The sequence below is a fragment of the Chiloscyllium plagiosum genome, unplaced genomic scaffold (genome assembly GCF_037043375.1).
Source record: "Chiloscyllium plagiosum isolate Xiang-an unplaced genomic scaffold, Cpla_swu_hap1 HiC_scaffold_31, whole genome shotgun sequence".
In the NCBI taxonomy this organism is placed as follows: Eukaryota; Metazoa; Chordata; class Chondrichthyes; order Orectolobiformes; family Hemiscylliidae; genus Chiloscyllium; species Chiloscyllium plagiosum.
In genome coordinates, this window is record NW_028270169.1 from 57,113,088 (window position 1) to 57,130,906 (window position 17,819).

The following is a 17,819-nucleotide window of genomic DNA, read 5'->3' on the forward strand; positions in this document are numbered from 1 at the left end:
ATTGCTGATAAAGGCAATCTTCTACAGCATAGGACTGTAGCAATTCCAAAGTGTACAATGAAGGCAGGTGTGCAGTAGGGAGTAGTACAGAACCCCTCTACTGTCAGATTTCTCAACAATGACATAGATAAAAGAGAGCTCATTTGATTCTTCCATTTCAAATGTGAATTTGAGTGCAAGTTAGACATGCAAGAATTTCCCTACATGCAAATGCAAATTCAAATATAAACATACATACAGTTGGTTCTGTTATAACGCATGTTGCTTCAACGTGAATTAACTTTAATGCGATTGAAGACTTTAGGCCGTTACTTACAGAAAGTGAACTTTCTTTACCTGTATTGGCTATAATGTGATTCCAGCCCCATTAGCTTGAATGCACTGTTATTGCTCAGGTTTCTCATAACGTGTGAATGCTCGAGAACTGAACTATCACATTGTATCAGGACCAAGTGTACTGGAAGTATGCAAGAGGTGGGAGAAGTGCAGTGTGGAGTATACTGGAAAACATATTTACTAACGCATAGGTCCCTATTCTTTTCCAAACAGACAACACATGCACTTGCTATGCCTGTTTCAACTCGAACACAATAGATGATAATCATTTGTTGATTCATTCTTAGGACAATGGTTCAAATTTAAACAAAGGCTGAGACTTCATCGTTAATCATGATTCATTGGTACATTCTTCTTTGCAATGCCTCTACAAGGGGTAATTGCAAACCAATCAGCACTCTCCTCTCATGCAGAATTCTTGTGAATTATCCTGATAAGTGCAAGATCAAATACTTCAACAAAAAAATGCACTTTTAAAGCATTATTCAGATTCTGTACTGCCAAATTATAAATGTAGTGTTGAAAGGGTCAATTTTAAAACTCATGATCACATTAGTCAGTAAAATATTCCATTTTAATTTCAACAGTAGTTCAATGGCACAACAGAATACACGACGAATCACCCATTTTATTCAGACAAGGATGCCACAAGACATTGTCAACTTTGAAAAAGAATAAAGAATTGATTAAATAATGGCAAAGATTATGGTTCAAAACCCACAAGATTTCAGGAAGGAAGAGACAAGTAAGTGTGGGTAACAGCAGAAGGGGACTGGACTTCAGCATCATGTGGATTTGGAGAAGATCAGCACAGTGCCTGTGAAGTTTAGAATGAATGAGACATTCAATCAAGCACTGCAAATGTATCAATGAGAACAAGGAAAACAAGAAAGGTAACAAAATGAGAAGGGTTGAAGACTAGAGGGATTACCTATGTGATATAAATTTAACATTCAAAGAAGTATTTTCTGGTCTTTTAATTCACTTTTTGCTGTTTCAACACTATACTTTATAATGACAATGGCTATGTGACCTCCTTGCGTTTTGCACACCATATTGTAACCTGTCAACAGTCATTAGTGAGCCAGCTAAGCAAATCTCCAGCAGGCAAAGTTAATTGACAGGTATAATGTAAGACAGCATTCACAGGCTTCATACCTTCCAAGATGTCTGGAGTTAAGAAAGTCAACAATCAGGAACAGGTACAAAAAAAATTAGAAACAATAAACACAAATTAACAAGATTATACAGGTTTAAAAAAAGAACTTCTTCAAGGTTATTTAATATTTAATCGATTTCCTATTCCAAGGATGTAGAATAGATGTTGTGGTTCTGTTCGCCGAGCTAGGAATTTGTGTTGCAGACGTTTCGTCCCGTGTCTAGGTGACATCCTCAGTGCTTGGAAGTCTCCTGTGAAGCACTTCTGTGATGTTTCCTCTGGCCACTTCCGGTTGTCAGTTCCAGCTGTCCGCTGCAGTAGCTAGTATATTGGGTCCAGGTCGATGTGCTTATTGATTGAATCTGTGCCATGCCTCTAGGATTTCCCTGACTGTTCTCTGTTTGGCTTGTCCTATAATAGTGGTGCTGTCCCAGTCGAACTCATGTTGCTTGTCATCTGAGTGTGTGGCTACTAAGGATACCTGGAGATGTCGTTTCGTGGCTAGTTGGTGCTCATGGATGCTGACCGTTAGCTGTCTTCCTGTTTGTCCTGTGTAGTGTTTTGTGCAGTCCTTGCATGGGATTTTGTAGCCTACATTGGTTTTGCTCATGCTAGGTATTGGGTCCTTTGTCCTGGTGAGTTGTTGTCTGAGATTGGATGTTGGTTTGTGTGCTGTTATGAGTCCTAGTGGTCGCAGTAGTCTGGCTGTCAGTTCAGAAATGTTTTTGATGTATGGTAGTGTGGCTAGTCCTTTGGGTTGTGGCACGTCCTCATTCCGTTGTCTTTCTCTTAGACATCTGTTGATGAAATTGCGGGGGTATCCATTTTTGGCGAATACATTGTAGAGGTGTTCTTCTTCCTCTTTTTGCAGTTCTGGTGTACTGCAGTGTGTTGTGGCCCTTTTGAACAGTGTCTTGATGCAACTTCTTTTGTGTGTGTTGGGGTGGTTGCTTTCGTAGTTTAGGACTTGGTCTGTGTGTGTGGCTTTCCTGTATACCTTTGTGGTGAATTCTCCGTTCGGTGTTCTCTGTACCATCACGTCTAGGAATGGGAGTTGGTTGTCCTTTTCTTCCTCTCTAGTGAATCGGATTCCTGTTAGTGTGGCGTTGATGATCCCATGTGTGTTCTCTATTTCTGTGTTTTTAATGATTACAAAGGTATCATCTACATATCTGACCCAGAGTTTGGGTTGAATTTGCGGTAAGACTGTTTGTTCTTGCATTACTGCTTCTGCTATAAGATTCTGCTATAAGATTCTTATCCTGCCTTTTTCAGGATTTATTTTATACACAACATTCCACTGGACTCTAATGTGCAGAAGCTGTCTGTATTTGTCTAAAATCAATGAAATCCCTAACTTTTCAGGCCCCAGGGCAGCACTTCACTTACTATTCCCCACTTCTAACTGATCTGTTGCCATGATGGCACATCAAGCGGTCAGTTGCGCTTGGTGAGGAGATTCCAGTTGACAGAGCACAGACAGGAGAGGCAGTGGGCAGGGGAGAAAATAGAGAAAGTATGTTATCTCCTGTGGGTCTCTGCTGACTCCCATCTTGCCTTTTGAAGTTGAACATACAAGGACTTTCCAATTTAACATTCTCACGCTGTGATAGAATCCATTAACAATGCCACTCCATCCCTTCCCCTATCTCTCCCAAAAACGTTGTAGCCACGAATATTAACTTTGCAGACTTGTTAAAACCTAACCCACCTAATGTTATTAGACTCCCTCAATCGTCATTAAGGCTTCAAATTCTCCAGCTGTTTTCAAGGGAGCCCTCTGGTACTGCAGCCAATCAATGAAATATTGACAACAATATGGAATGTTTCCCTAGCACCACTGCCTTTTCAAAGTTGTCCCTTAGGGCTTTTGCCCGAAACGTCGACTTCGAAGCTCCTTGGATGTTGCCTGAACTGCTGTGCTCTTCCAGCACCACTAATCCAGAATCTGGTTTCCAGCATCTGCAGTCATTGTTTTTATCCAGTCAGAAGTGCAAGAAAACGGCAAGTCAGAAGTGTTTTTAACTTGGTGAAATATGTACTGTCTGCATTAAACATGGCAAAACGCACATAGCACAAAATTGCACTACTTTTTGAAGAGGCGCCTGACCTAGAAGACTATAGCTGCAGTTTCAATTTGGTGCGAAACCAAACCAAGAAACACAACTTCATGCTGAGCCAATCACTTGCTCCTCCTTTTGACTAGTGTCTCTAACTGAACACAGACTTTTCATTCTACAGCACCAGAGAAAATTATCCAGCCTAACTCGAGCTCTACTTCTCCAGCAGCAGGCCACATTAGGTGACCTAAACCGAATAAGCAAAAAATCACTTCATCACTTTATCCCATGCTAATGTTTCATCACTCAGCCATATTTGAGAAAAACCATCATGAGTTATGCAGCACCAGACACTAAGTTCATATTAAGCTGTTCCTGTAACTGAACATAATTACTGATAGTCTATCAAAAGACCATACATTTCATATCATGTATATCTCTTTATTATACTAACAATGTGTTATTAAACCAGAGGCCTTGTCTAGTGATCTAGAGACAAGAGTTCAAATCTCCGAACTGTAGATAGTTTAAATCCAGCTATGTTGGAATTAAAATGGCCATAAAGAAATGGTAGTCATTTAATTGCCAGGTTGATACAAAAACTTAGCAGGATCTTTAATGTTCTTTAGGGATCAAAATCTGCTGTCCTTATCCAAGCACACTATTTGTGACTCTAGACTGCCCTCATTGACTCTTAAGTTGCCTCTAAAATGGCCTAGGAGAAAGTGAGGACTGCAGATGCTGGAGATCAGAGCTGAAAATGTGTTGCTGGAAAGCGCAGCAGGTCAGGCAGCATCCAAGGAACAGGAGAATCGATGTTTCGGGCATAAGCCCTTCTTCAGGAATGAGGAAAGTGTGTCCAGCTTTTATCTTAGCCTGCTGGACACACTTTCCTCATTCCTGAAGAAGGGCTTATGCCCGAAACGTCGATTCTCCTGTTCCTTGGATGCTGCCTGACTTGCTGCGCTTTCCAGCAACACATTTTCAGCTCTAAAATGGCCTAGCAAACCAGTACAACTCAGCACCAAAGCCTCGAGAGCAATTAAGATTGCACAGCTAAACAGTTTTTTTCTCAGGAGAAATCTCATCACATAAATGTAACTTAACAAGTACATAAACACTTCATTGATCTGATGGTTGTACAATAAAATGTTTACTTCAAACTGAGAAATCTAAGTAATAGATTGATGCATATTTCCCAAAATAGTATGATTAGAAAAAAAATTTAAATGTTATTTGGCAGCATTTATCATGTGCATTTAAAATTAAGCACTTGACAAACCCACACTTTCCATTGTTGCATTAATTTACTATGGACTTATAGATCCATCCACAAAATGTGGAACCACCCAGATAATAGAAACTGCAAACATTTTTTAAAAATATGCACGCTACATTTTCATTTTTACTTACCAATCTCCTCTTTGCAACTATCTATTTCCAGCTGTAGCGTTTCTTCAATGTTCTCCTTCAGACACTGTTCTGCCTGTATCTGTTCCTTCAGGAAAAGGATTTCTGCCTTTAGTTTCTCCTCTAGGTGATCAGCTGCTGTCCGCACACTGACAATATTTTCACGATACGTCTGCACTAGTTCATGCAATTCCTGAAATAAAGAGACAAGTGTTCAAACAGTCAGCACTCACTGGCATATCCCATCAGCCAAGGAACTGCAGCTGAGAAGGCAGTCAGCTGAACAGTTCCTCATCCACCTCCACTCAGGGATGGCCACCATTGTCATACACCAAGCAGCCTGAAAACAACTTTATTTCCTTTGACCTGTTGCCACTCCACAGCAGTACATTCAAAACTGGAAATTTGGATAGCTGAAGGCAGTCAACCTCTGCAGCATCTAATCTCTCCCGGCCTGAATGCTGCAATACAAACTGGGAAGGAAACAGAAAGGTATTTTACCTTAAAATACTTGGTAAAAACCAGGAGGGAAGGTGTGTGCAGTATTTGCTCATTAACGTAGTGAGTTGCGATCTACTGCTTGTCAGGGTGGTAGAGGCAAAAAACACTACTAGCTTTCAATGGGAACTGGACATAGATCCGCAGGACAAGGATTGGGGCTAAGTGGAGAGCACTTTTAAAGAGAAGTTGAGGAGCCAACTACAGACCATGCTATTTTATATCGAGTAGCTAATTCCATTCATTCTTTGTTAATTTTTCTTAGACACACTCTGATGTCCAGAGATACATGAACTCAAACAGCAAAGGCAATAACTGTGCAGGTTCACTGCTGTGCCAGTTAGCAGTGTAGGTTTCCTTCTCTCTCCCCTTCACTGACAATGTGGTCACTACCTTTTGTCTGCCTTCCTCCTTTTAAAAGTGCCATTGTCTTGACCTTTTTTTCCCCCAATAGTTCCAATACAATGCAACAGCATGTAAAACAGTAATCGCTGGTCCTGGTATGTGAGGTAATCACCTCTAACACCAAAAATACCTCAAAAAAGGAACAGCTCTTAATACCACAAATTTTTTCCATCCTCCATCTTGGATTACTCAGAATCCGATCTTTGGTAGAGACACTGCAGTGATTACAAAAGCAATTAGCAAAAGCCAATGTGGTCAAATTAATCATCATAGTGAATGTTTCCAATACAAGGGGAAAAATGACTCAAGTAACCTTTCACTCAGAAGGCAATATACTAAGTTATATGTAAACAGGAAGAGCTATAAGTTAAATAATACACCAGGGTCAAGAAATAACTAGATATTTTTCTGAAAACAGCGAAGTGTTACTGCATAATTGGCCTATATCAACATATGGCTACTGTTTTGGTATGGCAAGCACTTTGGACCAAAAGAATTGGCATAGAATACTTAGAACTCAATCACTACTACACTTTAGTGGAACTCCAGCTGGTGTTTTGGAGGTTATGACAGGAACTGAAATGCGGGCTGCTGACTTTCCTGGCCCTACCATACTTTATTCTTTGTGGCACAGCTGTGGAGCAAAAACTGATAAATCAAAAATTGGCTCAAAGGCCTTCTCAGGGGTCTACAGGTGGCACTCTAAAAATGAAGTGAAAGTTCAGAATTGAAATTATAGAATCACACAGGAAAGACAGACACCATTCAGTCTATCATACCTGAGTTGGCCCTTTGTCAGAGCTATCCAATTAGCCTCAAACCATAATCTTCATGCAATGCTCTGCAAACAATGCTTTTCAAGTATGTATCTATTCACTCTTCAGAGTTAGTTCTGAAACTGCATCCATTATATTTTAAATAGTATATTGCAGATCAACATAATTTGCTGCATAAAATAAATGGCTTCTCAACTTCCTTCTGGTTCTTTTGCTAATTATCTTCAATTTGTTTTGTGTGTTACAGGCCATCCCACCAGTGAAAATAATTGCTCCCAATTTACTCTATTTAATCCTCTCAAATTTCTAATAACTTTATTAACTCCTCCTTAACCTTGTCTGCTCTAACCTTAACCATAATTGCAGCTCCTCCAGTCTCTCCACATCACTGAAGGCCTTCATCTCTGAGCTGAACATCCTCACAAAAACATCATTTAGGACAGAAGGAGGGACACATGCACTAGCTACTTTATAGAAAGCCATGTAACATTTGTCCACAAGCTCCAGAATACCACGCTGCCAGTATCAAGCACACTAGCCAAATAGCAGCCTTCAAGCCCTTCAATAATATATTACATGACTCATCTATTTTAACTAAATGGGCTTCAGGTACCAAGGATCACATTTTTGGCTCCATATTGTCTTTGTAAATTTAAATGTATATTTGGGTTTTGTTCTCTGTAAGTGCTTACTATCCAATTACAAAGTAACAGGCAATCAAGTTTGAAAAGTGTCATACTTGGTCTGAATAAATATTTTCTTTGCCATGTATACACAATCAACTTAGAAATGTTTACTAATAGTATCTGAAAGCCATATGAACTATGATTCTCTGTTGCTTTAACCACTTCAAAGTGAATTAAATAAATTAATATACTGTTTGCAACTGGATTTTCCAGGCTTATATGAATATACAATAAATACCACCTCAATCTAAATTTTCTCCTTCTTGCCCTTTTAAGCTGCTAACTCCATAACATCCTTACTGATTTTATGGGTTGGGCAGCTCCCTGCTCTTTCCTCCTGCTAACCACTCTTCAGCTGTGAGACAAAATTTGATAAAAAAGACAAAACAGTGAAAGCAGTGACAGACTTCTCAGCTGATGGAAGACAAATATAAAATGGGTGTCATGGAAGCTCATGTTGGGAAGCCTGAAAAAACCTGCACTCAGAAATGGCCGAGCCCTTTTTCAAGTATCCCTCCTGCTGTCATTGAGCTTCTCATTCACATGAAAAATTACTCAAGTGCCCAGTTTAGGCCATTCACAAAACAAAATCTGCAATGAGTATGGCAATCATTAGATCTGTCCCACTTGGGGTTCTTCATCTTAAAACAAGAAAAGATCAGGTTTCTATAAATGTTGCTGTGGAGCCAACTCAAGTGAAATATATTGCTATTCTTTCATTGTCACTGGGTCAAAGTCGTGGAGCTCCCTCTCTAACGGAATTGTGAGTCAACCCACAGTATATGGGCTGCAGCAGTTCAAGAAGGCAGCTCACCACAACCTTCTCATGGGCAACTAGGAATGGGCAATAAATGCTCGCCCAGCCAGCAATGTCCACATCCTATGAATGAATTTAAAAAAAACTTCCCTGAATCTGCCACTATCACGTACTATTAACCCTACTTGGAATATTGCATACAGTTGTGGGTCACCACACTACCTGAAGGATGTGGATGTTTTGGAGAAGGTACAGAAAAGTTTTACCAGGACGTAGCCTGGTATGGGGGATTTTAGTTATTAAGAAAGGTTGGCTATACTGGGTTTCTTTTCACTGGAACGCAGGAGATTGAGAGGCGACCTAATAGAAGTTTATAAGATTGTGAATGGAATGGATAGAATGGGAAGTATGAGGCTTTTTTCCCCAGGGTAGAAAGGTCAATTACTAGGGGACACAGATTCAAAGTGCGAGGGGATAAGTTAAAAAGAGATATGTGAGGCATATCTTTCACACAAAGGATGGTAAGTGCGTGGAACCCATTGTCGGGGAGGTGGTGGGAGCAGACACAATAGCAGCATTCAAGAAGCACATGAATAGGAAGGGAATAGAGGAATACAGGTCCTGTAAGTGAAGACAGTTTTAGTACAGAAAGGCAAAATGTGGCAGTGCAGGTTGGAGGGCTGAGGGGCCTGTTCCTGTGTTGTATTGTTCTTTGTTCCAGAGCCTTGGTTTTTGCCAGAGTACATGTCTGTTTTGCCAGACATTCAGGCAAAGGTTGTATGAGGGCATGCAAGAGTGCTAGAAGCTTGTACAAGTTAAGCACTGTGCCAATTATTTCTAGTTTTACAATACGACTTTTGCTTTTGAAGCGGGGGGAGGAACATTTAATTAAGAAACACCACTTGTCTGGGATAAGTTAGGCCATAATACTTTAAGTTGCAACATGTTTTCTAATCACAATGCTCATTTGCAATCATTCTTGAAGAGTCCATTAGATGACCCATCTTGACATCGTCTAGTAGTAACCCATATCACAGATACCAGTCTACTGCCAGTTCAATTCACTCCATGTAATATCAAGAAATAGTTGGAGGTACTGGATACTGCAAAGTAGCTTAGATAACATTCAGGCAATAGTACTGAAGACTTGTCCTCCAGAACTTGACACTCACCTAGCCAAGCTCTTCCAGTGTAGTTACAACATTCTACCCAACAACGTGGAAATTACCTAGGTACATTTTGTAGACAAAAAGCATGAGAAATGCAACACGGCCGATTACCGCCCCATTAGTATATATTCAATCATCAGTAAACTGATGGAAGATATCAACAGTGCTATCAAGCAGCATTTGCTCAGCAAAAACCTGCTCAGTGACACCAGTTTGGGTTCTACCAGGGGCACTCAACTCCTGAACTCATTACAATGTTGGTTCAAATATGGACAAAACAGATGAATTCCACAAGTAAGGCAGGAATGACAGCCCTTGACTGAGTATTGCATCAAGGGGTCAATGGACATCAGGGACAACTCTCTGCTGATTGGAGTCATACCTGGCACAAAGGAAGATGATTGTTGGAGGTTGATCATTTCAGCTCCAGGACATCTCTGCAGGAGTTCCTCAGGGTAGTGTCCGAGGCCCAACCATCTTCTGGTGCTCCATCAATGACCTTCCCTTCATCATAAGGTTAGAAGTGGGGATGTTTGCTGACGATTGCACAATGCTCAGCACCATTCACAACACCTCAGATAGTGAAGTAGTCCATACAGAAATGCAGAATCTGGATAATATCCAGGCTGACGAGGACAAGTGGCACCACACAAATGCCTGACAATGACTATCTCCAATAAGACAAAATCTCAATCCTGCACTAACAACATCCTGGGGGTTACCATTGATCATAAGCTCAACTGGACTTGCCACTTAAAAACAGTGTCGACAAAATCATATTAGAGGCTAGGAATGCTATGACGAGTGACTCACCTCATGACTCCCCAAAGCCTGTCCATCATCAACAAGGCGTAAGTCAGGAGTATGATGGAAAACTCCTGACTTGCCTGCATGGGTGCAGCTCCAACAACACTTAAGAAGCTTTACACAATCAAGGACAAAACAACCCACTTAACTGGCACTGCATCCACAACCACAACCACCCACTCCCTGCACCACCAATACTTAGTAGCAGCTGTGTACACCATGCACTGGAGAAATTCAAAGATCCTTAGACAGCACCTTCCAAACCCACTACCATCTGGAAGGGCAAGGGCAGCAGATTAATGGGAACACTGCCCCCTGCAAGTTCCCCTCCAAGTCATTCATCATCCTAGCTTGGAAATATATCGCCATTCCTTTACTGTTGCTGGGTCAAAATCCTGGAAATCCCTCCCCAAGGTCATTGAGGATCAGCATGCGGACTACAGCGATTTTGAAAGTATCTTACCATCACTCTCTCAAAGGCAATTAGAGACTGGCAATAAATGCTGGTCAGCCAATAATACTCACCTCCCATGAATGAATAAATACAAATGCAATAAACTAAGGGTTATGGGAATGAGGTAGGTAAAATCTGTATAAGCATTCAATCAGCCATGATTGTATCGAATGGCAGGGCAGGCTTGATGGGGTGAATGGCCTACTTCTGTTTCTATGTTCCTAAATCTCCCAGAACTAGAGATCTAAGTGGTTAGAGTGAATGAGGAAGGAAATTATTTGTAAGATGATTGCATTGGGGCTGAAAGTGGATGTGTCTCTAAGACCTGATGGTTGCCTCCCAGAATGCTGAAACAGAAGACCTTTGAGACAATTGACACATTGATTACCTTCTAAAATTCTATAAAATCTGGAATGATTCCTGAAGTTTGGATAATAGAAATGGTGCCCTACTATTTAAGAAGGGAAAGAGAGAGAAACAAAACGGCTGACCTGACAGCCTCAGATAAAGGATCTGATAAATAGACACTTGAATAATAATTAGCTGATGATTGACAAACTTAGGGGGAGTTTTTTTTGAAGATATTACAAGCAAAATTGATAAAGCAGAGCTGATGCATATATTTTGAGAAGACATTTTGATAACGTTCCCTGCAGGAGAATGGTTAGAAAAATTAAAGCATGTGGAATAAGTGGAAGTGTACTGACAAGGATTGGCCAACTGACAGAAAACAGAATAGGAACAAATGGGTCAGTCTCACATTGGCAGGCCGTGATTAGTGGGATACCACATGGATCAGTTCTTGGACCCCAGCTGGTCATGACATACATATCAATGATTTGTAGACTGGGACAAAATGTAGTATTTCCAAATCTGCAGATGATACATAGTTAAGTGGGTTATGCGGTAGGTGTAAAAGTGGCTTCAAGAGGCTTAATGGATGGGAATGAAGATAACAGATTGAATATAATGTGGAAAGATGCACTGTCATTCGCTGTGCTAGGAAAAACAGCACTGCAGAGTTTTTCTTAAAATTGTAAGAGGTTGGAATGTATAAATCTACAAAGGAACCGAGTTGTCCTTGTTGATAAGTCGTTGAAGGCTAACATGTAGGTGCAGCAAGCTATAACAAAGGCTAATAAAATGTTAGCCTTTATCACAGTAAGTACAGGAGTTGTGAAGTCTTCCTTTACTTGTATAAAAGCTTGGTGAGTACTGTGTGCAGTTTTGGTCTCTATCTCAGGAAAGGAATTATTGCCACAGAGCCACAATTTAAAAATAAGGAGGTCACAGTTTTGAGATAAGGAGAACTTTGTTAACCTTTGGAGCTGTGAACTTTTGGACTTTACTACCACAAAGCATTGTGAAAAGTCAGTTTTTGAGTATGTTTAAGGTAGAAAACGATAGGTTTGTGATTAACCATGGTACACATGGTTATCTGGAGAGGGTGAGCAGAAGCCATTGAAGTGTTCATTCAGCCACGGGGGAGATAATGGCCTAGTGGTGTTATTGCTAGAATATTAATCCAGAGTTCCAGGTAATGTTCTGGGGATCTGGGTTTGAATCTTGCCATAGTGTTTGGTGGAATTTCAATTCAATAAATGTCTGAATTAGGAGTCATTGAAGCCATTGTTGATTTTCAGAAAAAAACCATCTGGTTCACTAATGCTCTCTGAGGAAAGAAATCGCTGTCTTTACCTAGTCTGGCCTACATGTGATTCCAGACCCACAACAATGTTTGATTTATTGTAAAGAGATACAGTGAAAAGTGTTGTTTTGCATGCTATACAGGCAGATCATACCTTACAAAGTGCATCAGGTGAATGGAACACAATGCAGAATAGTGTTCCAGCTGCAGAGAAGGTGCAGTCAGAGAGATATCAATATTAACATTTGAGAAGTCCATTTAAAAGTCTGATTACAGTGGGGTAGTTCTTGAATATATTTGCACATGTATTCAAACTTTTATATCTTCTGCCCGAGTTAAAAAGGTGGAAGAGAGCACAACTGGGGTTGGAGGGGTCTTTGATCATGTTGGTTGCTCTCCCAAGACAGCGAGAAATATATATGGAGTCAATGGATGCAAAGCTGGTTTGCATGAAGGTGTGACAAAGAAGATTGAAGGAGGCAGAGCAGTTGACAGTATGGACTTCAGTATGGTGTTCGACAAGGTTCCACATGCTAGAGTGGTTTAGCAAAGTTAGATCACATGGAATACAGAGAGATATAGACAATTGGATACAAAATTGGCTCGAAGTTAGGAGACAGAGGCTGTTGGTGAAGGCCTGTGACCTGTGTTGTGCTGCAAAGATTGGTGCTGGGTCCACTGCTTTTTGTCATTTATATAAATGACTTGGATATGAATATAGGTTAATAAGTTTGTAGATGACAACAAAGTTGGTGGTGTAGTGGACAGGAAGAGTATGACAGGACATTGAACAGATTGGTAAATGGGCCAAGGAATAAGAGATGGAGTTTAATTTAGATAAATGTGAGGTACTGCATTTTGGAAAGGTAAATCAAGGCACGACTTATACACTTTATGGCAAGGTCCTGAGGAGTGTTGCCGAACAAAGAGACCTTGGGGTGCAGATTCATAATCTCTTGAAAGTGGAGTCACAGGTAGACAGGGTGAAGGAGGCATTTGGTATACTTCCCTTTATTGAGTATAGGAGTTGGATTGTTATGCTGCGGCTGTACAGGACATTGGTTAGGCCACTTTTAGAATACTGCATACAATTCTGGTCTCCCTGGTATACAAAAGATGTTGTATAACTTGAAAGGGTTCAGAAAAGCTTTTGAAGGATGTTGTCAGGGTTGGAGGGTTTGAACTACAGGGGAACCTCGATTATCCGAATATCAATTATCCAAATATCGGATTATCCAAAGGTGATCTCAAGGTCCTGATAGAGACATTACGTCAAAGAGCTGTTCAACCATGATTGCATCTTTTGTTTACAGGTACAATGATTAAAAACAAACTTGGCTCACTGAGATGCTGCCGAGAACAGTCCTGGTACCGTCTCGAAATGACTGACCTCCCACCCTCTCTGTCTCACCCCACATTTTCTCTGGAGTCCTACATAGGGGTGAACCCTAAACCCCCCCCTCCCCAGATAATCTCCAAACATTGTCCTGTACAGGACAGAGTGGGAACTTGTCAAACAGTTTTGTGTGTGCGTGCGCGCGCACGCGTTATTTTGGAGACTTACCCCACAAAGGCAGTCTTATTGTTGGTGTACAGCGGGGGAGGGGGAGAGATGGATGGGGGTGTGGGGTTGGGGAGCAGGGTCTTGCGTGCAGTGGGCTGCTGCCTAGTTTCCTGAACGAGGAGCAGGCTTCACAGAAAGCTCTGAGCCCCAGAGGAAATCAATTAACCAAACAATCAATTGACCGTACAAAATAGTGCCTGCCCATCTCGTTCGGATAATTGAGGTTCCTCTGTATACAGAAAGGCTGAATAGGCTGGGGCTATTTTCTCTGGAGCATCCAAGGCTGAAGTTTATAGAAGTTTATAAGGTCATGAGGATCATGGATAAGGTGAATAGTCAAGTTCTCATCCCCAGGTGGGGGAATCCAAAACTAGAAAGCACAAGCTAAAGCATGGATTCTGGATAAGCCAAGATGGAGGACGGGAAAAATTTCTGGCTGTAACAGCTGCTCCATTATTGAGGTAATTTAGGTTTGGAGGTGATTTCCTCAAATTCCAGGAGCTACTGTTTTATATGCTGTTGCATTGTTTTGGAACTTTGGGAAAAAAAAAGTCAAAACAACAGCAGTTTTAAAAGGGAGAAGACCAGACAAAGGAAGCACATGGTGACGTCAGTGCAGGAGAGAGAGAGAAAGAAACTGACACAGCAATGAACCTGCACAGTTACTGCCTTTGCTGTTTGAATTCACGTATTGCTGGACATCGGAGTATGTCTGGGAAAATTAACAAACAGTGAAATTCACAACTAATCTTGGAAGAACAGTATGGACGAAGTTTACAGCACAGAACAGATAAGTGTATTGTTTTAGGTGTGACCTACAGAAAGTCTACAGGAGTAGAGTGGGTTCTTTCTTGATTATACGTTTTTTGAGATAGGTCTCTTGATTAACCTTAAAATATGAGCCATAACTATTAATCTAACCTGGGGCAGTGTTTTGTAGAGGAATAAGACGGTGTTATTTTCTGGGTCGGTAGATTGTGAAGGAGCAAAAATGGCCTTTATTAGAGTGATATGCGCTTCTTGTCAGATGTGGGAGTTTAAAGAGAGTTTAAGAGTTACTGCGGATTATATCTGACATAAATGCTGTTGGTTACGAATCTTATCAGATCGAATGGATCGGTTGGAGAGACAATTAGATATAATGAGGAATTTGCAACAGCAACGGTATGTGATGGATGGCAGTTATAGGAAGGGTGGAAAGTCTCAGAGACAGTCACATAGATGGGTTAACTCCAGGAAGGGTAAGAGAGATAGGCAGCTAGTGCAGGAGCCTTCCGTGGCTATACCCATTTCAAACAGTATGCTGTTTTGGAAAATGTAGGGGGTGATGGATTCTCAGGGAACGTAGCACAAACAGCCAAGTTTCTGGTATTGAGGCTGGCTCTAATGCAACGAAGGATATGTCGGGTTCCAAGAGATCAATTGTGTTAGGGGACTCTCTAGTCAGAGGTACAGACAGACGTTTCTGTGGCCAGCAGCGAAAAATCAGAATGGTGTGTTGTTTCCCTGGTGCCAGGATCAAGGATGTCTCAGGGAGGGTGCAGAATGTTCTCAAGGGGGAGAGAGGCCAGCAAGAGGTCATTGTCCACATTGGAACCAACGACATAGGAAGGGAAAAGGTTGAGATTCTGAAGGGAGATTACAGAGAGTTAGGCAGGAATTTAAAAAGGAGGTCCTCGAGAGTAGTAATATCTGGATTACTCCCACTGCTACTAGCTAGTGAGGGCAGGAATAGGAGGATAGAGCAGATGAATGTATGGCTGAGGAGCTGGTGTATGGGAGAAGGATTCACATTTTTGGATCATTGGAATCTCTTTTGGGCTGGATGTGACCTGTACAAGAAGGCTTGCACCTAAATTTGAAGGGGACTAATATACTGGCAGGGAGCTTTGTTAGAGCTGGTTGGGAGGATTTAAACTGGTAAGGTGGGAGGGGATGGTGGGGTGGGACCCAGGGAGATAGTGAGGAAAGAGATCAATCAGTTGAGACAGAAGCGAGTCAAACAGTCAGGGCAGGCAGAGACAAGGTATGACTAATAAATTAAACTGCATTTATTTATAGAGGTTTACAAAATTATGAGGGGCATGGATAGGGTAAATAGACAAAGTCTTTTCCTTGGGGTCAGGGAGTCCAGAACTAGAGGGCATAGGTTTAGAATGAGAGGGGAAAGATATAAAAGTGACCTAAGGGGCAACTTTTTCACGCAGAGGGTGGTACGTGTATGGAATGAGCTGCCAGAGGAAGGGGTGGAGGCTGGTACAATTGCAACATTTAAAAGGCATTTGGATGGGTACATGAATAAGAAGGGTTTGGAGGGATGTGGGCCGGGTGCTGGCAGGTGGGACTAGATTGGGTTGGGTTATCTGGTCGGCATGGACGAGTTGGACCGAAGGGTCTGTTTCCATGCTGTACATCTATGTGACTTTATAACTGGGCTGTGTTCACAACTCTCTGTAGTTTCTTGCAATCTTGGGAAGAGCAGTTGCCATACCATGCTGCATCTGAATAAGTTGGTAAGAGTCTTTGTCAACATGCCGAATTTCCTTAGCTTCCTGAGGAAGTAGAGGAGTTGTTGTGCTTTCTTGACTGTCGCGTTGATGTGCGTGGACCAGGACAGATTGTTGGAGATCACCACTCCCAGGAACTCGTCACTCTCGATCATCTCCACCTCAGCACCACTGATGCGGACAGGGCCACTTTGTTTCCTGATGTCAATGACCAGCTCCTTCGTTTTGCTGATGTTGATGAAGGTTGTTGTCTTTACATCATGCCACTAAGCACTCAAATCTCTTTCCTGTACTCTTTCCTGTCATTGAGATCTGACCTACAATGGCGGTGTTGTCAGCATCTTTTTAAATGGAGTTGAGATAGAATTTGGCCACACAGTCGTGAGTGTAAAAGGAGTATAGTAGGGAGCTGTAACACTTAACTGCCTCCTGGGTAACTAGGGGTGGATAATAAATGTTGACCTGGCTAGGGGTGCTCACATCCCGTGTATGAATAAAAAAAACGCAAAGGTGAAGATTATATTGAAGGATAGGGCAGACATTTTTATGACTGAAGCTTGATGTGTTAAACAGCCTCCTTTTGTGCTGCATAATCTCTTCAAAAACAGCAACAAATGGGGAAAAGAAAGCACATCAGCAAGGTACACTTTTGAACAACTCCTTATTTACTTAGTGCTATTGACAGACCTTGAAGAGCTCACTGACAGCTAGAACAGCACATGGCACCATTTTGCCAATTTGGAATGGGAAGTATAGAAGCCACAAAGACTACAGGTTAAAATCATAGAATAGAATCCCTACAGTCTGGAAAGAGGCCATTCGGCCCATTGGGCCTGCACCAATCCTCTGAAGAGCTTCTTGCCCAAACCTAACCTTCTATCTGATCCCCATAACCCTACATTTCCCATGACCAACACACTGAGCCCACACATGATCAATCCACCTAAATTGCACATCTTTGGACTGTGGGAAGAAACCTGAAACCCAGAGGAAACCCATGCAGACACAGGAAGAATGGTTGTGTGTAGTTTGCATGGTCACCCAAGGTAGGTCTCTGGCACTGTGAGGCAGCACTGATCTACCATTAAGCAACAGAGGAACACTGCACTTCACTTTCAGAACTGGGAAAAATGGAATGCCACAAGCAGACTAGTAGCAATAGAAGTATTAAAAATAGGAGTAGGAGTAGTACATTCAGCCATTTAAGAGTGCTCTGTTATTCAATATGATCATGACTGAGTACCCTCTACTCAGTATCCTGTTCCCACTTTTGCCCCAATACCTCTTGATCCATTTAGCTCCAAGAGTTATATTGAAATCCCCCTTTAAAACTTTAATGTTTTGGCCTCAACCACTTTCTGTGGCAGAGAATTCCATAGACTCCCCACTCTCTGGGTGAAGACATTTTTCCTCATCCCAGTCCTAAATGGTCTACCCTATATCCTGAGACTGTGATCCCTGGTTCTAGACTCCAGTCCTGCACTTACCCTGTCTAATCCTGTCTCAGATTTATAGGTTTCTATAAGATCACCACTCAGTGTCAGTCCTGCCATCCTAGGAATCAGTTTGCAAACCTTCGCTGC

At 41.6% G+C, this 17,819-nt stretch overlaps 1 protein-coding gene across 4 annotated transcripts in view; it reads right to left on the minus strand.

Moving 5' to 3' along the window:
• Nucleotides 1-17,819, minus strand: part of rabep1 (rabaptin, RAB GTPase binding effector protein 1) — a 148,503-nt gene that overhangs the window by 22,511 nt on the left and 108,173 nt on the right. For all 4 annotated transcript variants that reach the window (XM_087977568.1, XM_043718846.2, XM_043718845.2 and 1 more), the window contains one exon: nucleotides 4,969-5,158. In XM_087977568.1, coding sequence (XP_087833694.1) covers nucleotides 4,969-5,158 — 190 coding nt within the window. The remainder of the gene's footprint in view (nucleotides 1-4,968; nucleotides 5,159-17,819) is intronic.